The following is a 19426-nucleotide window of genomic DNA, read 5'->3' as shown; positions in this document are numbered from 1 at the left end:
AGGGGGATGCGGGTAGTGTCAGAGGCCTGGCCTAGGATGCACAGGTTTCTTCCGTTGTATTTATGGCGCATCTCTCTGTCCTAAGCACAACACAGACCTCCGTGTTGCGGGGGCTCCAAACATTCCCAGGTAGGCATTTCACATACCGGACTTCTGGTAGACCATCTTCACACAGTGAATTGCTGTCGGCGGTAGGTGGTGCTTTCTATTTCCCTGATCTCAAGCAGAGATCTTATAAATTCCCTTTGCCTGAAATCAGCACGGTTGCTCTCTCACCTCCCCAGATTTAGAGCTCTTTGTTTTCTTTTGCATACTTTCCCAGAGAATCCAGGAGTTTTAATACTTTTTAAAACAACTATAACTTTTCAGAGTAGGGCAATATTTGACTGAAATGTTGTGTGTTAAAACATACTGTATTTACCCTGGTGTCTTTAGTTAGGAGGGATGTTAATAGCTGTGGCTCACAAAGGGTTCTGCAAGTCATTTTAGAAAAAAAAAAGCAGCATATTAAAGAGTTTCCAAAGTCAAATTAACCTGCTTATCTTTTCTCGATCAGAGTGCCCAAGCCAATTTGAGCACAGAGCACTTCTGAGATAATACCTAGTATAATGGCATTGGTATACCTGGTATATTACCATTATGCTTGGCTACTACTTTGGAAAAAAGCTGATCTTTGAAATTTAGAGACCTAATTTGTAGACAACGTTCTTTTTTTTCCCTTTCTTTCTTATCCATCTGTTTCTGTCCATCTTTCTTTTTACCTCATCCTACAGCATTTTTCTTTTATCCATGTTGATTTAATCTCTGCTGAAGATGTCAAAGAATTTTCTAAGTTTTAAACCTGAATCCTGACATTGATATTTAGCATTATGCATTTCCTTCTATCTTCCTTGTTGTTGTTTTTACAGGCCAATGAATTGTTTTATTTCTTTTTTTTAAATTCTTGCCCCCTTTTCCCCTCATATACCCTCTGCCACCTCCACCCTCTACCTGCCCCTCCCCCCCAACATTCTTTTGTTGTTGTTGTTAATCCTCATCCGAGGATATTTTTCCATTGATTTTTAGAGAGAGTGGAAGAGAGAGGGAAAGATAGAAACATCGATGTGAGAGAAACACATCGACTGGTTGCCTCCTGTACGAGCCCTGACCAGGGCCCAGGCTGGGGAGGAGCCTGCAACCAAGGTATGTGCCCTTGACCGGAATCGAACCCGGGACCCTTTGGTCCACAGGCCGACGCTCTATCCGCTGAGCCAAACCGTCTGCCCCCACAACATTCTTAATAAAATGAAAATGAGTTCGCCTGAAGTAGGCAGTGTCCTTTGTTCAATTAAATTGAAAATTAATTTTGCACCCTAAAAGCAAATAGTGGTTTTCAGTGGCTCTCTTAGCTTTCATTCTTTCTCTCACGTCTGTCTGGAGGAATAAGTCTGAGTTAAGTAAGGCAGCTACTTAACTACTGTAAGTAATTTTCACCAATTCTACTGAACACTACGAGCAACCAGGGATTTGTAGGCAGTGACCCGAGACTGTCTGTGTGGTGTATATACCCTTCACCAAGTGGCATTTACGCACCCACAGGCTCATGTGCTGTGCAGATACTATTCCAGAAACTTCCCTTATATAGTGAGCATTGCAGTTTCAAAGGCAAAGTAAGATTAATCTTTGCATTCTCAACATTAGAATGTTTTCCACTAGGATTTAATGAAATCCATGGAGCGCAACGAAAGCAGTCTAAGCCAATCAAGTAGGAACTTGGTTAACTGTTGCTCCTTGGTGAGTATTTTTTACTTCTGGCGGTTGGTAGGGGGATGTGGTCTAGTTGAACAACACCGTGGACTCCAAGTCAGATCTAAGAAATGAAGACCTGCAAGATAAAATGCTGGCGTACGGAGAGTCCAGACACCCGGACCCTGCATTTTCTTTCTTTCTTCTTCTTTTTAAAAAATATAGCTTTATTGATTTCAGAGAGGAAGGGAGAGGGAGAGAGAGATAGAAACATCAATGATGGAGAGAACCATTCATCAGCTGCAAGCTGATCTCCTGCAAGCCCCCCATGGGGGATCGAGCCGGGAACCCCAGGCATGTTCCCTGACCAGGAATCGAACCTCAACCTCCTGGTTCTTAGTTCGATGCTCAACCGTCGAGCCACACCGGCCTGGCTGGATTCTATGTTTTCATTGTACGGGGCTGGCAGCCACCCTGACACTGGATGATGGTGATGAGATGCCCCCCCCCGCCCCCTCCCCCCCCGTTTCTGGGTCCGTGAAACTATCGCCATCCTGTTAGAAGCAGTGTCACCAGTCAGATTACGTTTGTTCGCTGGTTCTGATTTGTGGAATATCTGAGTGGAAAGAAGCAGCAAGCAGAGGTTTTATTTAAAGATCAGAGGCTTCGGGGTGTGAAGCGTTGAAGGGGGAAAGCTGTCACATTGCAGGAGGGTCTGTCATCGCTTCTAGCAGGAAAAGGGGGAGCAGAGAGGTCAGCTTCTCAGAGACAAGGTTTTCTTCTGTTTACAGGTCACTAGCATCACTCCCGACCGGGGTGGGGGCTGGGGGCCACTCTCCTCCCAGCTTCAGGGGGTCTAAGAGCTCTCCGCTCAACGTGCTCACAGTTCCTCGGAAACTCGATACGCAGTTCATATTCCGTCTCTCTGAAAAGCCTTGCAAGTTAAAAGATCTCATATTTTTCTTTTGTGGGTTGCCTTAAATCTTATTGAAATTCATGGAATATAAATTATGTCTTCCTTCTATATAAGGATTGCCATAGCACCACTTTCTATAGATCTCGAGTTAATGAGAAATTCGATCATTATGAAGGGATGAAACATTTTACTATTTAAGACACAAAGCCATTAAAAATCCTGTTGACTGTTTTTGAAGCTTTCTTGACTTGACATATTTTACTGACTGCACCCCAAGGTTAAACGGCGGGAAGCTCCTCTAAAGAAAACGTGCTTTTTCTTTTACTTCTGGAAATTTTCAAACCATCCTCAAGAGTAGAGGATACTATAACCAACACCCGTGTACCCATCCCCCAGCTTCCGCTGTCATCAACACTGTACCAAGCTTACTTTGTCTCATTTTAATTTTTATATTTTACTTGAGCATTTTACAGCATACAGGATATGTCATCTGTAGATCCAGCTTTATATACACCTCTAAGCGTAAAACAATATACCCACATTATTATGTCACACATCACAGGATTTCCAATAACGTTACAGCATCTTAAAGAAAACCTTTAAAAGCATTTGAACACGGATGTTGCTATGTGGTTTTCTTTCTGCGTCTGGGAGGGGGTTCGCCCGTGTAGATGCTTTCATCCTGAGACACGGCGTCTGCGAGCTGGCTTGGTGGAAAGCACCGCCGGGGGGGGGGGGGGGGGGGAGAGGCAGAGAGGGATTAAAGAGTCCAGCCCCGATTGCTCACAAACATTAGGGCTAGAATTCTTACTCTATGGATTACTGATGGAGGAATCTGTCCCCACATTTAGCCTCCACTTCGGTTCCTGCCGGTTTCTAGGAATTTAAATATACGTTGGACATGCTTATAGAGTAACAGTCAATGGACTTTAGGGCCCAATGTGTGTTTCGCCTTTATAACGATAAAGTGAATAAAAAATACAGCACGACTCCTCCTCAATCCCTCTCCAAAGAATAAAACCAAACAATTCCACAGACATAGCCATTGTTACAGATTTGAGACATGATTCCTGACTTTTTTTTTTTTAATCTTCACCTGAGGATATTTTTCCATTGATTTTTAGAGAGAGTGGAAGGGAGAGGGAAAGACAGAGAGAATTATTGATGTGAGAGAAACATATCGATTGGTTGCCTCCTGCATGCACCCAAGCAGGGACCGGACTGGGGAGGAGCCTGCAACCAAGGTATGTGCCCTTCCTTGACTTGAATCAAACCTTCGGGCCGACACTCTGTCCACTGAGCCAAACTGGCCAGGGCTCATTCCTGACTTTTTTTTAATGCTTCTACAAACATAGGAGCAAGCACTCTCCCCCCACCTCCCTTCCTGTTAGTCCTGCTAGTTATTTTTGTTTTATTCTAAAGAAATTATAAAGGAAACAAACCATCTCAGCAACTTGCTTTTTTCCACTTTAATTGGGGACATCTACCCCATCATTGTGTCGATAGATTTACCTCATTCCTTTCATTGCTTTCTATTATATGGATATCTCATAATTTCATTCTTCCCTCTACTGATAGATGTGTAAGGTTGTTGCTGTGATCAATTATTGTGTGTACACAGATCCATATCTGTTAGAATGGGTGGAGCCAATGGGTGTGCACACTTGAACTTATTCTCCAAAGACATTTACTGACCTATACTCTGATTTAGATTTTCTTCTCTTTGACTGTTTTGAAAGTTTTACTTTCAAAACAGTTTCTATTAGAACGAAGGAAACACAGTGAAGAGTTTTCTTCACAAAATTTTGTCATGGATTTAAAATTCCTTCCAGGTAATCTTTTTTATTCTAATTGTGTGTGTTTCCTTGTTATGTTCACGAGGTTCTGGTTCCTTCCTGCCTACACCCACTTAACAGTTCTGCTTCGTGGGGCTTGCCGCTGGAGTCGGGGTGCCCTGCAGGCTCACAGCCCCATCTACCACCTGGAGTGTGGGACCCGGGGCCCCTCCCACCCAGGTGCGTCATCCGGTGAGAATGAACAGCCGGGAGCATCACTTCGGTGGTGAACACAGTGACCTTAGCAGGCCCACCTCCTCTTCCCCAACATCCTGACAGCTGTCAAGAGCGCATCTGTTTTGTCCATTCATTAAAGAGCTTAATACTCCCACGGCTTACTCGTGTGGAGAAGGAAGGGGAGCAAGATCTGGTCATTTTTCTGCAATGCCTTGGCTACCATTTTGGAGATTGTCCGTTGTTCTTACAGGAACGAGAGGAAAATACTGCTGCTGGAAGCATTGGTGATCTTTTTTTCAACGTTTGTTTAGTCGTAATGTGGTAATACTTTACGGGAATGAACTCTGGCTGACCTTCTCAGAGGATATAAGCTTGAAAACATTGAGGGTTTTGATTTGCTCAAAGGAGGCGTTTACCCTTTTTGAAGCACAAAGCCAGTGGGAAAATAGGTTCTCTGGCGCTTACTATGTTTAAATGCAAGGAGCCTGCCTTTCAAGTCTGGTTCCCATCTCAAAAGACATAACTTTTGAGAGAATGACCGAGGACGAGCGGTTACGTGTTTATTGATTATTGATAAGGAAATACATCCATAATATCTGAAACAATTAGGTTATAAAAAGCATGTATTCTCCCTTTTTAAAAAAATGAATGCCCATACGCATATATAGACAGAAAGGACTTAAATGTTAAGGAGCATGGGATGGGTTTCTTATGATTTGGGGTGACCTTAATGTACTGATAACTCTTAGAGGCACCTGAACCCTTAGCAACAGTATGAATTATTTAGATGGTTTGGGATGGGAAGAAAGGCAAATAAGACCCCCTTTTTTTTGGCAAGGAAAAGTTAATTACCCATCCTCAAGAACACGGGAGGTTTTGTAAGAAGCATCTCTAAGTGGAGCACAGAGCGTGAAAATGTCTGAGTGTGGCGAGGAACGGAGTCCCATTTTTGTGTGGAGCGTCAGTGTGTCATGGACTCGGACTGCTCCCTCGAGACATTACCCAGGGGTCACAGCTTGGGTGCACTTGCTGGATCCAAGCTATGAATATACTAAAACAGGCTCTAAACTCAATTTTAACAATGTCACCGTCATAAATAGCCTGTCACCAAAGTCAATTCATCAGGTGCCTTCCTGAAGTAGAGACAGTTGCCTGTGGCCTCTGGGAATGACTAATCTAACATTCATCTACCACATTTCACAGATAAAGTCGGCTGGCGGGTGATCTCAGTTTTTAAGACTCACTTTATTTACATCGTCTAATATACTTCATCATATACATATAACATTTCTTTTTTTAAAATCATTTTTTATTTTCAATTACAATTGATATATATATATGTTATTATTTTGGTTTCAGGTGTACCCCTCCCCACATGATTAGACATTATGTAACTTACTAAGTGATCATCCTGATAAATCTTGTACCCACCTGGCACCATAATTAGTTATTAGAATATTAGGGGCCTGGTGCACAAAAGTCGTGCACTTGGGGGGGAGGGGTCCCTCAGCCCGGCTTGCGCCCTCTGGCAGTCCGGGACCTCTTGCTCCTTACCGCCCGTCTGCTCACTGCTCCTTACAAGTGGGTTTGCTGCTCCTTAGTGCTGCCGCTGCGCTTGCCAGCCGTGAGCCCAGCTTCTGGCTGAGCGGCGCTCCCCCTGTGGGAGCACACTGACCACCAGGGGGCAGCTCCTGCGTTGAGCGTCTGCCCCTGGTGGTCAGTGCACGTCATAGCGACTGGTCGTTCCACCGTTCGGTCAATTTGCATATTGGTCTTTTACTATATAGGATTACTGACTACTAGTATATTCCTTATGCTGTACATCCCCATGTCTATTCTATTACAACCAATTTGTACTTCTTAATCCCTTCACCCTTTCCACCCATTCACCCAAATATACATATAACATTTCTAAATGTGGACGAAGGTTTGTGCCTGTGTCGTATAAGATCCTTCACATTAAAATATACTAAATTTGACTCCTGCTGAAGGTAGTTTGGATTTGATAATTCACAAAGCATTATTAGAAATCTTTCAAGAATTATCGAAACTCCGTAGAACTCTAAACTCTATAAAACTTCAGCGTTCTGGTTCCTAAACCAGGCGCTCAGTTGACCAACATTTACTGCATTGAAATGAATGTGTTAGAACAGCTTTCTCACGTTCCCTGTTGAGTTTGCCATGTTGTGGTGTATATGTCAGCATTTTTCAGGTCCAGGATTCATGGCGTTGCCGTGTAGCCTAAGATAATATGTTCCTTGCTTTCCCCGCTTGGCGCTTCTTCCTGTTGTTAATCAAATGTAAGTCTAAGCTGTGCACATCACTAGTGGGATTAAGCTAAAATACTCGTCATCACTGACATTTTTGCTGATGAGCGTGGTGGAGACCTCCCTCCCCCACCTTTGCCTTTGTCATTGGGTTTCATTAAAAGTCCCATCTTTCACATTTCGGTAAGAGAAGAACTTAAGTGGAAATGTAACCTGAGTGTTCTGACTGATAAATGGACTCAGCCTGGGCCTGTGGAAGCCAGCCTCTCCATGGGCAGAGCACGCGGTGAAGTGCAGCGGCACTAGGTCAGGAGGCGGTCGTGCACTGGAATGGCAGCTTCTCCGGGAGCAGAGAACAGCCAGGCGACATGAATGCAGCACAGTTCACGCCTTCTGGATGGACCGCCTTGAACCCGCTGTCCCTTTAAGGCTGTGATGGGAGTCACTGATTTGGCCAGCCTGCTCCCTGGGCCTGTCGGCAGCATGGAGTGATGCCAAACGGAGTGCTAAGCTTTGAGATTTCTTTGGGGTCCAGGTCTGGATACTGCGGAGTGCTCTTTGAGGCGTTGTATCACTGTGTGTAGTAACAGGTCCTGCAACAATTCGTCGTGTTGTCGGAAAACCCTGGACGCGGTCGGTGGTGAGGCCTGGCCTCCAGGCCACGGCCGCCTCCCTTCCTGAGCTTGTCCGGCCAGCCTGCAACCACTGTCCTCACCTGGGAAATGGAAACCGTGCCACCTGCTGCGCTGGCTTTAAGACAAATGAGCAAAGTCCATGAGCTCTAAAGCATTGTTGAAATCTTTAGGTTCCTATAGGTTATTGTGCTATTTTTGTTATTTATTTATTTTTAAAATATATTTTTATTGCTTTCAGAGAGGAAGGGAGAGGGAGAGAGAGATAGAAACTTCAACGATGAGAGAGAATCACTGCATGCCCCCTACGGGGGATCGAACCCACAACCAGAATCGAACCCGGGACCCTTCAGTCTGCCGGCCGACACTCTATCCACTGAGCCAAACTCGCTATGGTTTATTGTGCTATTTTTATTTGGCTTAACATTTTTTTACCTATAGTCTCAGGATTTAAAAAATGGTCTGAGGGCATGTCTGTATGTCTATTGTTTTTGCAACGGATGACCTCAATTGCACTAGCTATCCAATAGGGAAGATTGCAAATGACCATTTCAGTAATATTTTTATGGAAAAACAATAACTCATAAAAACGGGTTACATACCTCTTTTTTGTTCACTCTGGATAGACTGGCCTTGGAACCATGGAGTCTTTCAACTTGCCCCCCTTCTCTGCACCCACTCCCCCCTTCTCAGAATCCCCTTGCCTGGGAACTTAGACCTCAGTTTTACCTCTGCTTCCTCCGAGAAGCCCTCCTGACACCCCAGCCTCGGTCAGGGCCCTCAGTTACTGTCCTTGGTTCTATGGGTTTCTCCTTCATGACAGGTTCCATAGCTGCGAGTTAGTAATTATTTTTTTTAACTGTCTGCCCTCTACCTTGAGAAGGACACATTGTCACGTATGCATATTCTAGTCAAATATGCATAACTTCTAATCACAAGGAAACATTAAAGACTTTTTTAAAAATTCGCCTTCCATGGTAGTTTATAAGCTCAAAATGGTGGGGACACACCTGACGTATTTATTGTTTGTTATATCTCAGATAAGCCTGGAATGGTGGGTGTTTAAATCATGCATGGTGTTCAGATGAATGAATGAGTGAATGAATGAATGAATGAATGAATTGTGTGTACACTTATCTGCTTTTGTAAGGTAGCTGGATCATTCAGACGAATAAAAAAGGCTTAAATCTTCATTGTCACCGACCCTCCTTTCTCTGTATTTCTCCTCGAAATGATTTCTTTTTCTTGAAGTGACAGGGTTTCTAGCTTGGCTGTGAAGACTGAAATTAAGTTTTGTCTTCCCATAGCTCCTGCAGAAGAATGGTCAGCTGTCCACCCTCAACGGCTTAGCTGAGCAAGAAGCGCTCGCCCCCCAGGAGGGAGCCCTGAACGGCCAGGAGGAAGAAGTCATTGCCCCAGAGGGTAAGTCACCCTTCCAGGCTCTGAGCAGAACCACAGGGGCTGGAGGGCAAACCACACCTGCAGTGAACCCACGGGAGGAATAAACACGGGTCTGGGCAGGATGTGTAGATACCGTAACCCTCCCTGGGGGTGGGTGGTGTTGACAGACAAGCAGTGAATTGGTTACAAAAGGAAATATTTATCTGACCATTTGGGTAGGCCCTACACGTAGGTTAGGAAGTTATATACCAATTCTTGGGTACAGGAAGTGAAGTCACGTTTCCTCTTTCTTAGACGTCCTTACCTGGAACATAATGTTTTTTGTTTTGTGTTCCCACTGTTGCCTCGTCCCAGTTACTTGTCTGGCGTCTAATGTGAACCCTCGGAAACGCTGGAGTCCTGTTGCTTTAAGAGTCAGTATCTCTCACTCTGGAGAGAGCCCGCTACAGGGGTGCACAGACGTGTCAGTCGTGTGCGTTTCCCGCCGGGCGCCTCTCTTTGCCTAAACCGTGAGATGTTGCATGCATGTAGCCCCCGAGCCTTGAGATCCTGGAGGGGTGGTTACTGGAAAGCGAGCCTCCCCACCACAGTGCCAGGGGTTTGATTTCAGCCCGTGCGGAGTGGCGAGAACCACACCTTAGTGTCAGGATCAAGCCCCTTGAAGGCCCACATGTGAAGGGCCACATGTTGAAGAACCTTGCTCTGTCCTTGAGTTCTGTTTTCATCATTCTCTTTCATCATCAGTGACGGAATACTTTAACAGCCACTGTCGAAGGTATGTACATGGATGATTTGGCATGCAGTAAACAGACCCTGGTGTGTGATGTGAACGAGACAAGCGAATGGGAAAGTCCTGTGATAGGAGACTGGCCGTTGCCTGGGTTGCATGAGATTCTTCCCAACACATGGGACCCGGTTTTGTTTGATGGCCCCATAAAACTGCTTCAAGCTGTAGGGGTGGGAAACGTGTCCTTCCTTCCCTTCCAGATCATCTGGCTGGTCAGGCAATGTGACATGACACATTAACAGGAGAAAGATAAATTTAATTACGGACATTACAAGGGGTGTGGGGCTCGAGGGTGTATGAGACTGTTGTGTATATGAGACACAAAAGGCAGCCAGGTGATGGAATCTTCTAGAACCTCTTGAGCTAGGAAAGGGGTAGAGTCTGGAGATGTAAAGGGGAGGAAGGCCATTCTCAGGAAGGCCGAGGGGATGCTTGGAAAACAAAGGTTGCTTAGGTAAAACGGGACTTCTGGTAATAGCTCTCTTACTGGTACAGAAACCCCTTTCCCATGTACATGTAGGCAGTTGAGCGTGGAGGTGAAGCGTTTTTCCTGAATGCGCTGGGTTTTGATTGCCTTTAGCTCAAAATAGTCCTCCTGCCAAAGTGGCATATTGGGAGACTTGCTTTGAAGCCCTTCAGTGCTGATCCTCCTATGGCACCTTAGGCACAATGTAAAGTTAGAATAGGTACAGTCTCACAGGAGGAGGGCTTGCATAACCTAGTATAGAGTTTCAAATCACTTCCTCCAAAATAATTGGAAGGGCCCAACCCAAACTCCAAAGTCTCACACTTTGTCCAAATCACACTTTGTCCAAATCAGCCACAAAAGATTTGGAGTCTTCCATGGCCAAGCCAGTGTGCTGGGGGCTTCAGGGAAGAGAAAACAGCTAAATGCGGAGTCCTGATGTTAAATTGTTAAACAATATTTTTTGTGCTTTTTCTCTTGACATCAGTGATAGCCTATGGTTAGATTTCACAGTTGTTTCCAGAAATCCATTCTACATGTAAACAAAGGCATCATTTGGTTTGGAATTCTTAATGGAAGATTCTGGGACCTTGGTTTCGACCAGTCAACTTCAGGAAGAACAGATCTGACCCATCCTGGTCCCTGGGAGGCGTGGCCCACCGTGGGATTTGGTCCTGCCCTGGGTGATCAAATGTTGGGAGAAAACTAGAAACCCGGGGGTTCCTGCTGGAGGGTTTTTCATCTAAAGTGACAATATTTAGCAAAGCCAGAAGTGAATGTGCTTTTGCACTTGGACTTGCTCCCTATCTGAGACCAGAAATACTGGTAATTCAGAACCAGTCCTCTTCCTATAAAGGAAATGGGATCCTACTTTCTTGTAAATGTTCTTTAAATGATAGAAAAAGGGACGTGCCTACTAAATGTTTTCTAAATTGTGCAGCAGAGTCCGGTATATATGTTTTGGAGGGGGTTTCAAGACCATTTAATTTCGGGGATCATCTTTTAGAGAGTACACAAGTAGAAATATTTATTAAAATGAAAACACACACACACACACAAAATACTAAAAAAAAAACAAAAACAAAAAAAAACCACAAAGAAGCCCTAGCCAGGTAGCTCATTAGTTGGAGTGTCATCCCGATACGCCAGGGTTGCGGATTCAATCCCCAGTCAGGACATACAGGAATCAACCAATTAATAAGTGGAACAACAAATCAATGTTTCTCTCTCTCTCAAATCAATAAAAAAGAAAGAAAAATAATTCACAACAAATTACTTTAGCCTTGGAGGTTTAATCCTTCTGAATTCTTTTTAGGTGATTATACTTTATCAAACTGCTGATATGGAATTGGAGCCCTTCGCCAACTAGAAAGTTCTATTACAACATGCCACTCCCAGCATTCTCAGGGGCTGCATAAGTGCTATTAGTTTTGTGGAAAATCTGCTTCTGCCAAAAAGATTTAAAAAAAAAAAGACACGACTCAACCCAAATTGTTATTTGTTCTGTATCTGTGGCTTATATGGTTTTCCATGAATTAAATGCCGGAACAAAAAAAAAAGATTTTTAAGCCGAAACTGGTTTGGCTCAGTGGATAGAGCGTCAGCCTGCGGACTGAAGGGTCCCAGGTTCAATTCCGGTCAGGGGCATGTATCTTGGCTGCGGGCACATCCCCAGTGGGGGGTGTGCAGGGGGCAGCTGATGGATGTTTCTCTCTCATCGATGTTTCTAGCTCTCTATCCCTCTCCCTTCCTCTCTGTAAAAAAATCAATAAAATATATTTTTAAAAAAGATTTTTAAAACGTTATACCTTGGTCTGGGTCCAATTTTAGATTTAAAAGTTTTGCAAATTAGAACTTTAGGATTAAAAAAAAAAAAGCAAAACTCAATCTTAAGTATCTGTTGGGGGCAGATTATTTTTCCCCCCAAACAAATGGGAAAATTCAACACTATGACATTAAAACATGTAAAGACCCTCCTTTGTTCTGGCAAAAACATATTTGGTTGTTAAAGGACCTAGAGAACTCATTGCTGTATACCAGCAAGCAAGTGATAGTCTCGCGTTTTAATACGTTTGAATTTATCATTGACAAGGCATCTTTTTTTTTTTCTTTTTTGCCTTTCTGCAGAGTAGACACAGCCAACATTGTAAAGCATGTGAGAGCCATGTTTCCTCTCCACCTTTCACAGGTCACATGTGTTTGTGTGAGCAAACAAACAGTGGTGGTCTTCTCTTGGCTTTGACATTTTTGCTCACACGTGCTTTGCTCACACTATTTGCACAGCCAGAGTGGGGACGTTTGCACCAGCAGTTGGATGCGGTGCGCTAGCATTGGCCACTGCGGGCCGCTGCTTTCAGAGTATCAGCCCGCTACCCAGAGACCAGGCTGTGCTGCCTCTTCCGAGAACGGTGACCCGGTTGCTCGGGCAATGGGCATGGGGACCAGTATTGTACAGCTGCTCTGACCCCAGGGGCAATACTCACCCCAAGAAAAATAAAGACCAGCCTGGCCAGTGTGGCTCAGTGGTTGAGTATGAATCAGGAGGTCACGGTTCGATTCCTGGTCTCAGAGCACATGCCTGGTTGTGGGCTTGATCCCTAGTAGGAGGTGTGCAGGGGGCAGCTGATCAGTGGTCCTCTCTCATCATTGATGTCTCTCTCTCTCTCTCTCTCTCTCTCCCTCTCCCTTCCTCTCTGAAATCAATAAAACTATAATTTTTAAAAAAGAAAAATAAAGACCAAAAAGACCCCAAAAGCTTAACGCAGCTTTCCTGAGGGTGGATTTCTTACCTGTCACAGGATTCCACTTTTCTGTGTCTGGATATTTCCCACAGACACAGGAACGAAGGAGCCATTGGTCAGTTATCTAGACGCTTAACTTGGAAACTGTGGAGAATTTCATTTTTCAGATGGTGCTTCTCAGCACCGTCTTGGCTCTTACTGTATTTGCTGTTTGAACCTGCCGGCTCCTGGAGCGCGGTGCCTGAGGGATACGGACAGGCCAGAGGGTCACGGCCACGCCATCGCAGCCCTCCCTGCGGATCTTGTTACCTTACAGAAAATCCATTCTGGAATGCCAAGCAGTTTTCCTTTGCTTTTGATCATGGAAGAACTTGCTGGGTAGTGAGTACCCTGAGGGCTGCTCCAGGTCTCTGTTCAAAGATGACCCCCCTTCCCCCCAAATACTTGTTTTTCTCTGAGAGGTTGTTTCTCTACTGGGAAGAAATGTTTTTCTGATGCAAACCCTTTTCTGTTTCAATTTGTGACATAATTGGCACCTTGTTGGTATTTTCCTGAAGACAGGCCTGTTGCCCACATTCCTCATTATTTCTCTCCACATCACTTGTCAACATCTGGCATTCCACATGCCTGTGTCTTCCCCCCACCTCTGCTGGGACCGAGGAGGGGTTTAGATGGTTCAATCCTGAATCCCCTGAGCCGAGAACAGTGTCTGACACATAGTAATGCTTCAGCAAATATTTGAGTAAATGAAGACACGGTTTGAAGTTAGAGTTAACAATATTATATGGTTACTTCTATGGGAGAGGAGGACCTGTTTTTCGCTGTATACCCATTTATTTCCTGCATAGTTTAACACGCAGTTTATCATCCGTGGCTTCCTGGTGGCATCAGCTCTGATACAGCTGGATGCTTTTCAGTCCCCGCGCTGGGCTCTCGCAGGTGCTTGCTAGGGGTTGCCCAGGTGTTGCCTGGAAACGTGAAATCAGACCCTGACCTGCTCGTGATTAAATGAGGACTCTTAGTCCTCAAATGCTATCTAACGTAAGCGCTCAATAGACAGAGAGAGGGGTTTTTGTTTTCCCTACTCTGGTATTTCGAGTACAATATTATTGCATGACAGTTTTCAAGCTGTATCCTGTTTTGTAATGTTTTGAAAACGAGGGAGAACACTCACAAAATAGGCCTTGAACTTGACAAAAAGTACGACAGTGTGCAGTTTCTGGCAACGGTTTTCATCCAGTCCCCGCTCTGTAGCGATGTTCCTAGCACGCCTCTCTGAAATTACTTATGTCATTGACAAATTTTGGGTGTAATATTCTAGTGCTTTCATCTTTAAAGAAACACAGATTTTGTTGTTGTTTGTTTTGTTAGTAATTAACAGCCAAGCTGTATGGAGAAGACTTTTTCCCTCTGAACTGCATCCAAGCCTGACAGTGCAATGAGCCTTAATTTTTCCTTCTAGCTTAAAAAAATGGGGGTGGGGAAGGTAGAAGGAATAAGATCTTTATTCATCCTCCCTCCCTTTTATAAATCACTTCATGCCACTGTGTAACCTTGATTTGAATACATCCCTTTATCTCTCTGAGCATCAATTTCTATCTTGACATGAGCATTTTCATCCATCTGAAATTCTATGATCGAATAACATCAGAATTGGTAGTAATACAGGCATTAGAAACCAAATGATGGGTTGGCCGCTGACGACACTGAAGGGACCTTGAGCAGGTGGGAATCTACTTGGTAATTTCTTTATGCCTTTTTATAAGAACACTTTCATGCTTTTTCTTGTTAGTCTGATCTTAAAAGCCATCTCCTAGATTTGAAGTTTTCATTTGGTGACAAAAAGTTCAAGAGGGAAAAACTTACTGGAGAATGTCCCCTTGTGTAATCATTTAGGTATGAAAGAAAGGTAAATAGCTTCATAAATGTGCCTACAGGTAACATGTATCCCCCCCTATATGGGAGAAGATGGGAATCATGTAATAGGGGTTGGTTATGGCCCAGGATGGGTGAAAGATGTTGACAAATGCCATACCTACTTGCCCTAAAGGCTGCCAGTCAATCTTTAATTACTGCAGAGACGTATGCGTGCCTATAGTTTAGAGGTTACGTCAGTCCTTCGTGCGTAGCGTTGATGTTCTGGTCCACTTGAGGAAGAGCATTGATGAGACAGCCTATGAGCTTGCCCAGATAACAAACCAAGATTCAGACCCTTGCCCCTGAGAGAATGAGGTGGCCCACGATGAATGGCTCTCTAGTTGTGACTGAGCCACTAATGAAAACAGTAAATTATTTTAGCCAGTTCGCTTATTTAATGAACATTCTGTAGGTGTGTTCTCAGAGATTGACTCCTCCCGTTTCACCTACTGTAGCCACTCCTAAGTGGTTCTGCACTGATATGTTCTAGAGCTCAACGTCCCTGTATTATATGAAAGGATGGGCCCTAACTGGTCTGGCTCAGTGGATGGAGTGTCAGCCTGTGGACTGAAGGGTCCCAGGTTCGATTCCGGTCAAGGGCATATGCCTTGGTTGCAGGCACATCCCCAGTGGGGGGTGTGCAGGAGGCAGCTGATTAATGTTTCTCTCTCATCGATGTTTCTAACTCTCTATCCCTCTCCCTTTCTCTCTGTAAAAAAATCAATAAAATATATTAGAAAAAAGAAAGGATGGCTCGATAACTTCCAGAAGATACATTCTCTGGGCTTAAATTTTACAACTTTTTAGCGTATCAGTGGAGTCTTTTTTAAAAAATATATATTTTATTGATTTTTTTACAGAGAGGAAGAGAGAGGGATAGAGAGTTAGAAACATCGATGAGAGAGAAATACCGATCAGCTGCCTCCTGCCCACTCCCTACTGGGTATGTGCCTGCAACCAAGGTACATGCCCTTGACTGAAATCGAACCTGGGACCCTTGAGTCCGCAGGCTGACACTCTATCCACTAAGCCAAACCGGTTAGGGCAGTGGTCGGCAAACTCATTAGTCAACAGCGCCAAATATCAACAGTACAACGATTGAAATTTCTTTTGAGAGCCAAATTTTTTAAACTTAAACTTCTTCTAATGCCACTTCTTCAAAATAGTCTCGCCCAGGCCGTGGTATGTTGTGGAAGAGCCACACTCAAGGGGCCAAAGAGCCGCATGTGGCTCGCGAGCCGCAGTTTGCCGACCACTGGGTTAGGGCTATCAGTGGAGTCTTATTCCTGAGTAGAGCATACTTTGAATTTTCCCCAACTACTTGTGTAGTGAAAGCGTCAGACCCTGCCGATGTCCACCTCTTACCTCCAGTGTTCCAGCGCATGTGTTACTTCCTTTGGTGAGAAGTGGTGTGTGCTGGATTTCCTTAGTGGACGAACGGGTTGCTGGAATGTGTCTTTCTGTGGGCTTGCAGTATGTAGGCGGACACCAAACACAAGGCAGCTCTCCTGCTGTGTTCCTTTGCTGGGGCTGCCTTGATGAAATGCCACAGAATGGGTAGTGTAAGCAACAGAAATTTATTTATGTATCTATTATTTATTCTTTAACATTTTAAAAAATATTTTTATTGATTTTTAGAGAGAGGAGGGGGGGGGAAGAGAGAGAGAAACAGTGATGTGAGAGGGAAATGTGAGAGGGAAACATGGATTGGCTGCCTCCTGCACACACCCTACCAGAGACTGAGCCCGAAACCTGGCATGAGCCCTGACCGGGAATTGAACCAGCGACCTTTCTGTGCACAGGATGACGCCCAACCGAATGAGCCATCCCGACCAGGGCCAGGCATTTATTTTCTCTCAGTCTGGAGGCCGGGAAGTCCAAGATCAAGGTGTCATCACGTTTAGTTTCTGAGGTCTCTCTTTTTGGAGGGGACACAGTGCAGCCCAGAGCACCTGCCTTCCTGAGGCACCAGCGAAAAGTCAGGTTTGGGACCAGAAAGCCTTCGTGGCAGGGGACGTGCGGCTGTCTATCCAGGCTCCTGCCCCCAGGTTGGAGGCCATTCTGCTGAAACCCTGGAAGGTCGGGGGGGTTTCTCTATAAAAGGAAGCCAGCGCCCCACTGCCCGGCTCTGCTCCCAGCGCTGCCTTCTGGAATGGCCTGGAACAGATCCCCTCCTTTCTCCGCACGGCAGCCCTCTAAATATTGGAACACATTTATCATGTCTTCCCTTTCATCTTTTCTTCCCTAGGCAAAACATCTCCGGAGAAAATAAGCTGCCCCACATGAAAAGAACAGTGCCAGGGCTTATGTATATATTTCAAATATGAATGTGTGTGATGGAAGCTTGCCAAGCATAGCTGGGTTTCAATGTCAACATTCCTGCTCTTTAAGAACAGTCTCTCAAACTCTGTAAGCACTGAGAACAACTTAGTCTGCTTCACACCCAGTATTACTACGTACCGAAGGAATCGGTCAGAGGCGGGACGTACATTGATGGAGAATATATAAAAGAGATCTCTTGCCAAGGATGTTGGTAAATGAGCCAAAGCCAAAAAGCGTGAAGGAAGTATTGGTGCATGCTGATAGGCATTTCTCCTGCTGGCAATATCGCTCCCCTTTCGGTACTTCACTCACCGTGATCACAAGCTCAGAGCCTTACCTGATCCTTACCTGATACAGTAGCTAGAAGTGAGGGGAGGAGAAGTCCCACTTTCCAAGTAATTGTTCCTTGTAAATGGAGTGGCTGAGTCACAGAGCCAGGCTGGCTCCTCAGCCAGCCTCCCGCGGAGCCCCCGAGATTACCCGCAGGCTCTGTGGCTCACTGTCTAAACCCAGCGAGTGAACTTTTTACAAAAATGCAACGCTTTCCTCATGCTTGGCCCTGAACATCCCCAGTTGTGTTCGTTTGCTTTCGGTATTCGAACACAGGAGTCAGTCAGTGTCGTCTTGATCAGGGTATTACTGTTGGAATCGGATGCTGTTCTGCCTCTTAATCCCTGGGATAGCGCATAGGGTCCTGCCCATCCTCCGTCCTCAGTCTCCTGAAGATCCTCTCATGTCGAGCGCCGGGTGAATCCATCAGTCAGCCTGCTGGGTTCCCATGACCACTTTCAATCCACAAACGCGTGCGCTTCACTCCAGGGAAGTGATTTTCTTCTTTTCCTTTCTCCGTTCTCCTTTTGGAACTACCATTATTCAGATTTTAGACTTTCTAGACGGGGCCTAATTAAAAACCTTTTTTCTACTTTTTATCTCTTTGTAGTTGGCTTTGTGTTTTGCGAGAATGTCCTCAAGACTAGATTTCATTTTGCTTATATATATATGGTTTGTTTTTGCTACTATATTTTTAATTTCTTTTTTTTTGAAGTATCCTATTTTTTTCTTGGCTCCAGTATCTTTTATGTCCCTGAGGATTTCTTTAAAGTTTATTTCTCTGCAACGTCTCTTTAAAAGTTGGTGGGAAAAAATAATAGATTTGAACATGCTAACTCAAATTAAGAGACAATGCAAAAGACAGCTGTACTCATTAAACCTATGAACAGGAATGTAATTCCTTGCTCCTTAAGAACTCATCTGTAGTCCAACCCTGTGACCTTTATGTAGTGGCTGCACCAAGGGAGGACTCCTGCCTGGGCACCTCAGTGAGTGGGAGGGAGGTGGGAGTGTGTATTGTAGGATTTGGGTTTATGCTCCTGAGAAAACAAAGGGACCAGCTTTGGATTGGACACGGCAGAAGTCTGGGTAATTCTGTCATTGGGTCATTTCTTCCCAAGAGTCAGGGAGGTTAAACTGTCATTGGGAAAGAAGTCAGCAGAAAGAGGAGGGATGTTCGGTTCTGTTTGTAGGTCCAGTGTGTGCTCTGGCCATACGTGGCTGTTGAACACTTTAGATGTGGCTAATCATATTAGAGGTGTGCTCACCTTGGGATTCGAAGACTTAGTACAAAACAGAATGTAAAATTAATCATTTTCCACATTGCGTACATGTTGACATAACATTATGGATACATTGGGAGAAAATCAAATATATTAAAATTAACCACAAGTGTTTTTTTTATTATTTTTGATGTGACTACTAGAAAATTTGAAGTCACCTGTGGCTTGCTTGGGGCTCACATTGTAAGTCAAGTGGAGAGCTGTGGGACAGAGGGGTTGGGTCGCTAGTCACCATTTCTTCCAGACCTGTCCCTGCAGCTTTCCCCTCCCTCCCACTCCTTTTGGTTAAGGCTTCAGGCACATGAAAGATTGTTTCTCTTGGAGAAGTGAGCTGACTCTCAGGTTGATTGCTTCTAGCACAAGATGATGCTTCTCTTATTAGGATGCATTTCTGAAAAAAATTGATGATAAAGGCACATGCTTGCTTTTTATAGAGAACACTAGAGGCCTGGTGCACGAATTCATGCACAGATGGGGTCCCTCAGCCTGGCCAGTGATCAGGGCATTCAGGGCCAGCCAGCAGGGGTGAGAGGGGAGGGACCACCTGAGGTTGGGGGGCTGATTGGGGCCTGCTGGCTGGGGGGAGGGACCATGGGAGGTTGGCTGTGGGGTGCACTGACCACCAGG

At 44.8% G+C, this 19426-nt stretch overlaps 1 protein-coding gene across 1 annotated transcript in view; it reads left to right on the top strand.

The window, feature by feature from the left end:
* Nucleotides 1-19426, top strand: part of AKAP12 (A-kinase anchoring protein 12) — a 74279-nt gene that overhangs the window by 33958 nt on the left and 20895 nt on the right. The window contains exon 2 of the mRNA XM_079781393.1: nucleotides 8860-8974. Within this exon, the coding sequence (XP_079637519.1) occupies nucleotides 8860-8974 (115 nt within the window). The remainder of the gene's footprint in view (nucleotides 1-8859; nucleotides 8975-19426) is intronic.

Source organism: Cnephaeus nilssonii (genome assembly GCF_951640355.1).
Source record: "Cnephaeus nilssonii genome assembly, chromosome: 9".
NCBI lineage: Eukaryota > Metazoa > Chordata > Mammalia > Chiroptera > Vespertilionidae > Cnephaeus > Cnephaeus nilssonii.
Note: the sequence above shows the minus strand (reverse complement) of the source record. Positions and strands in the feature narration are given on the sequence as shown.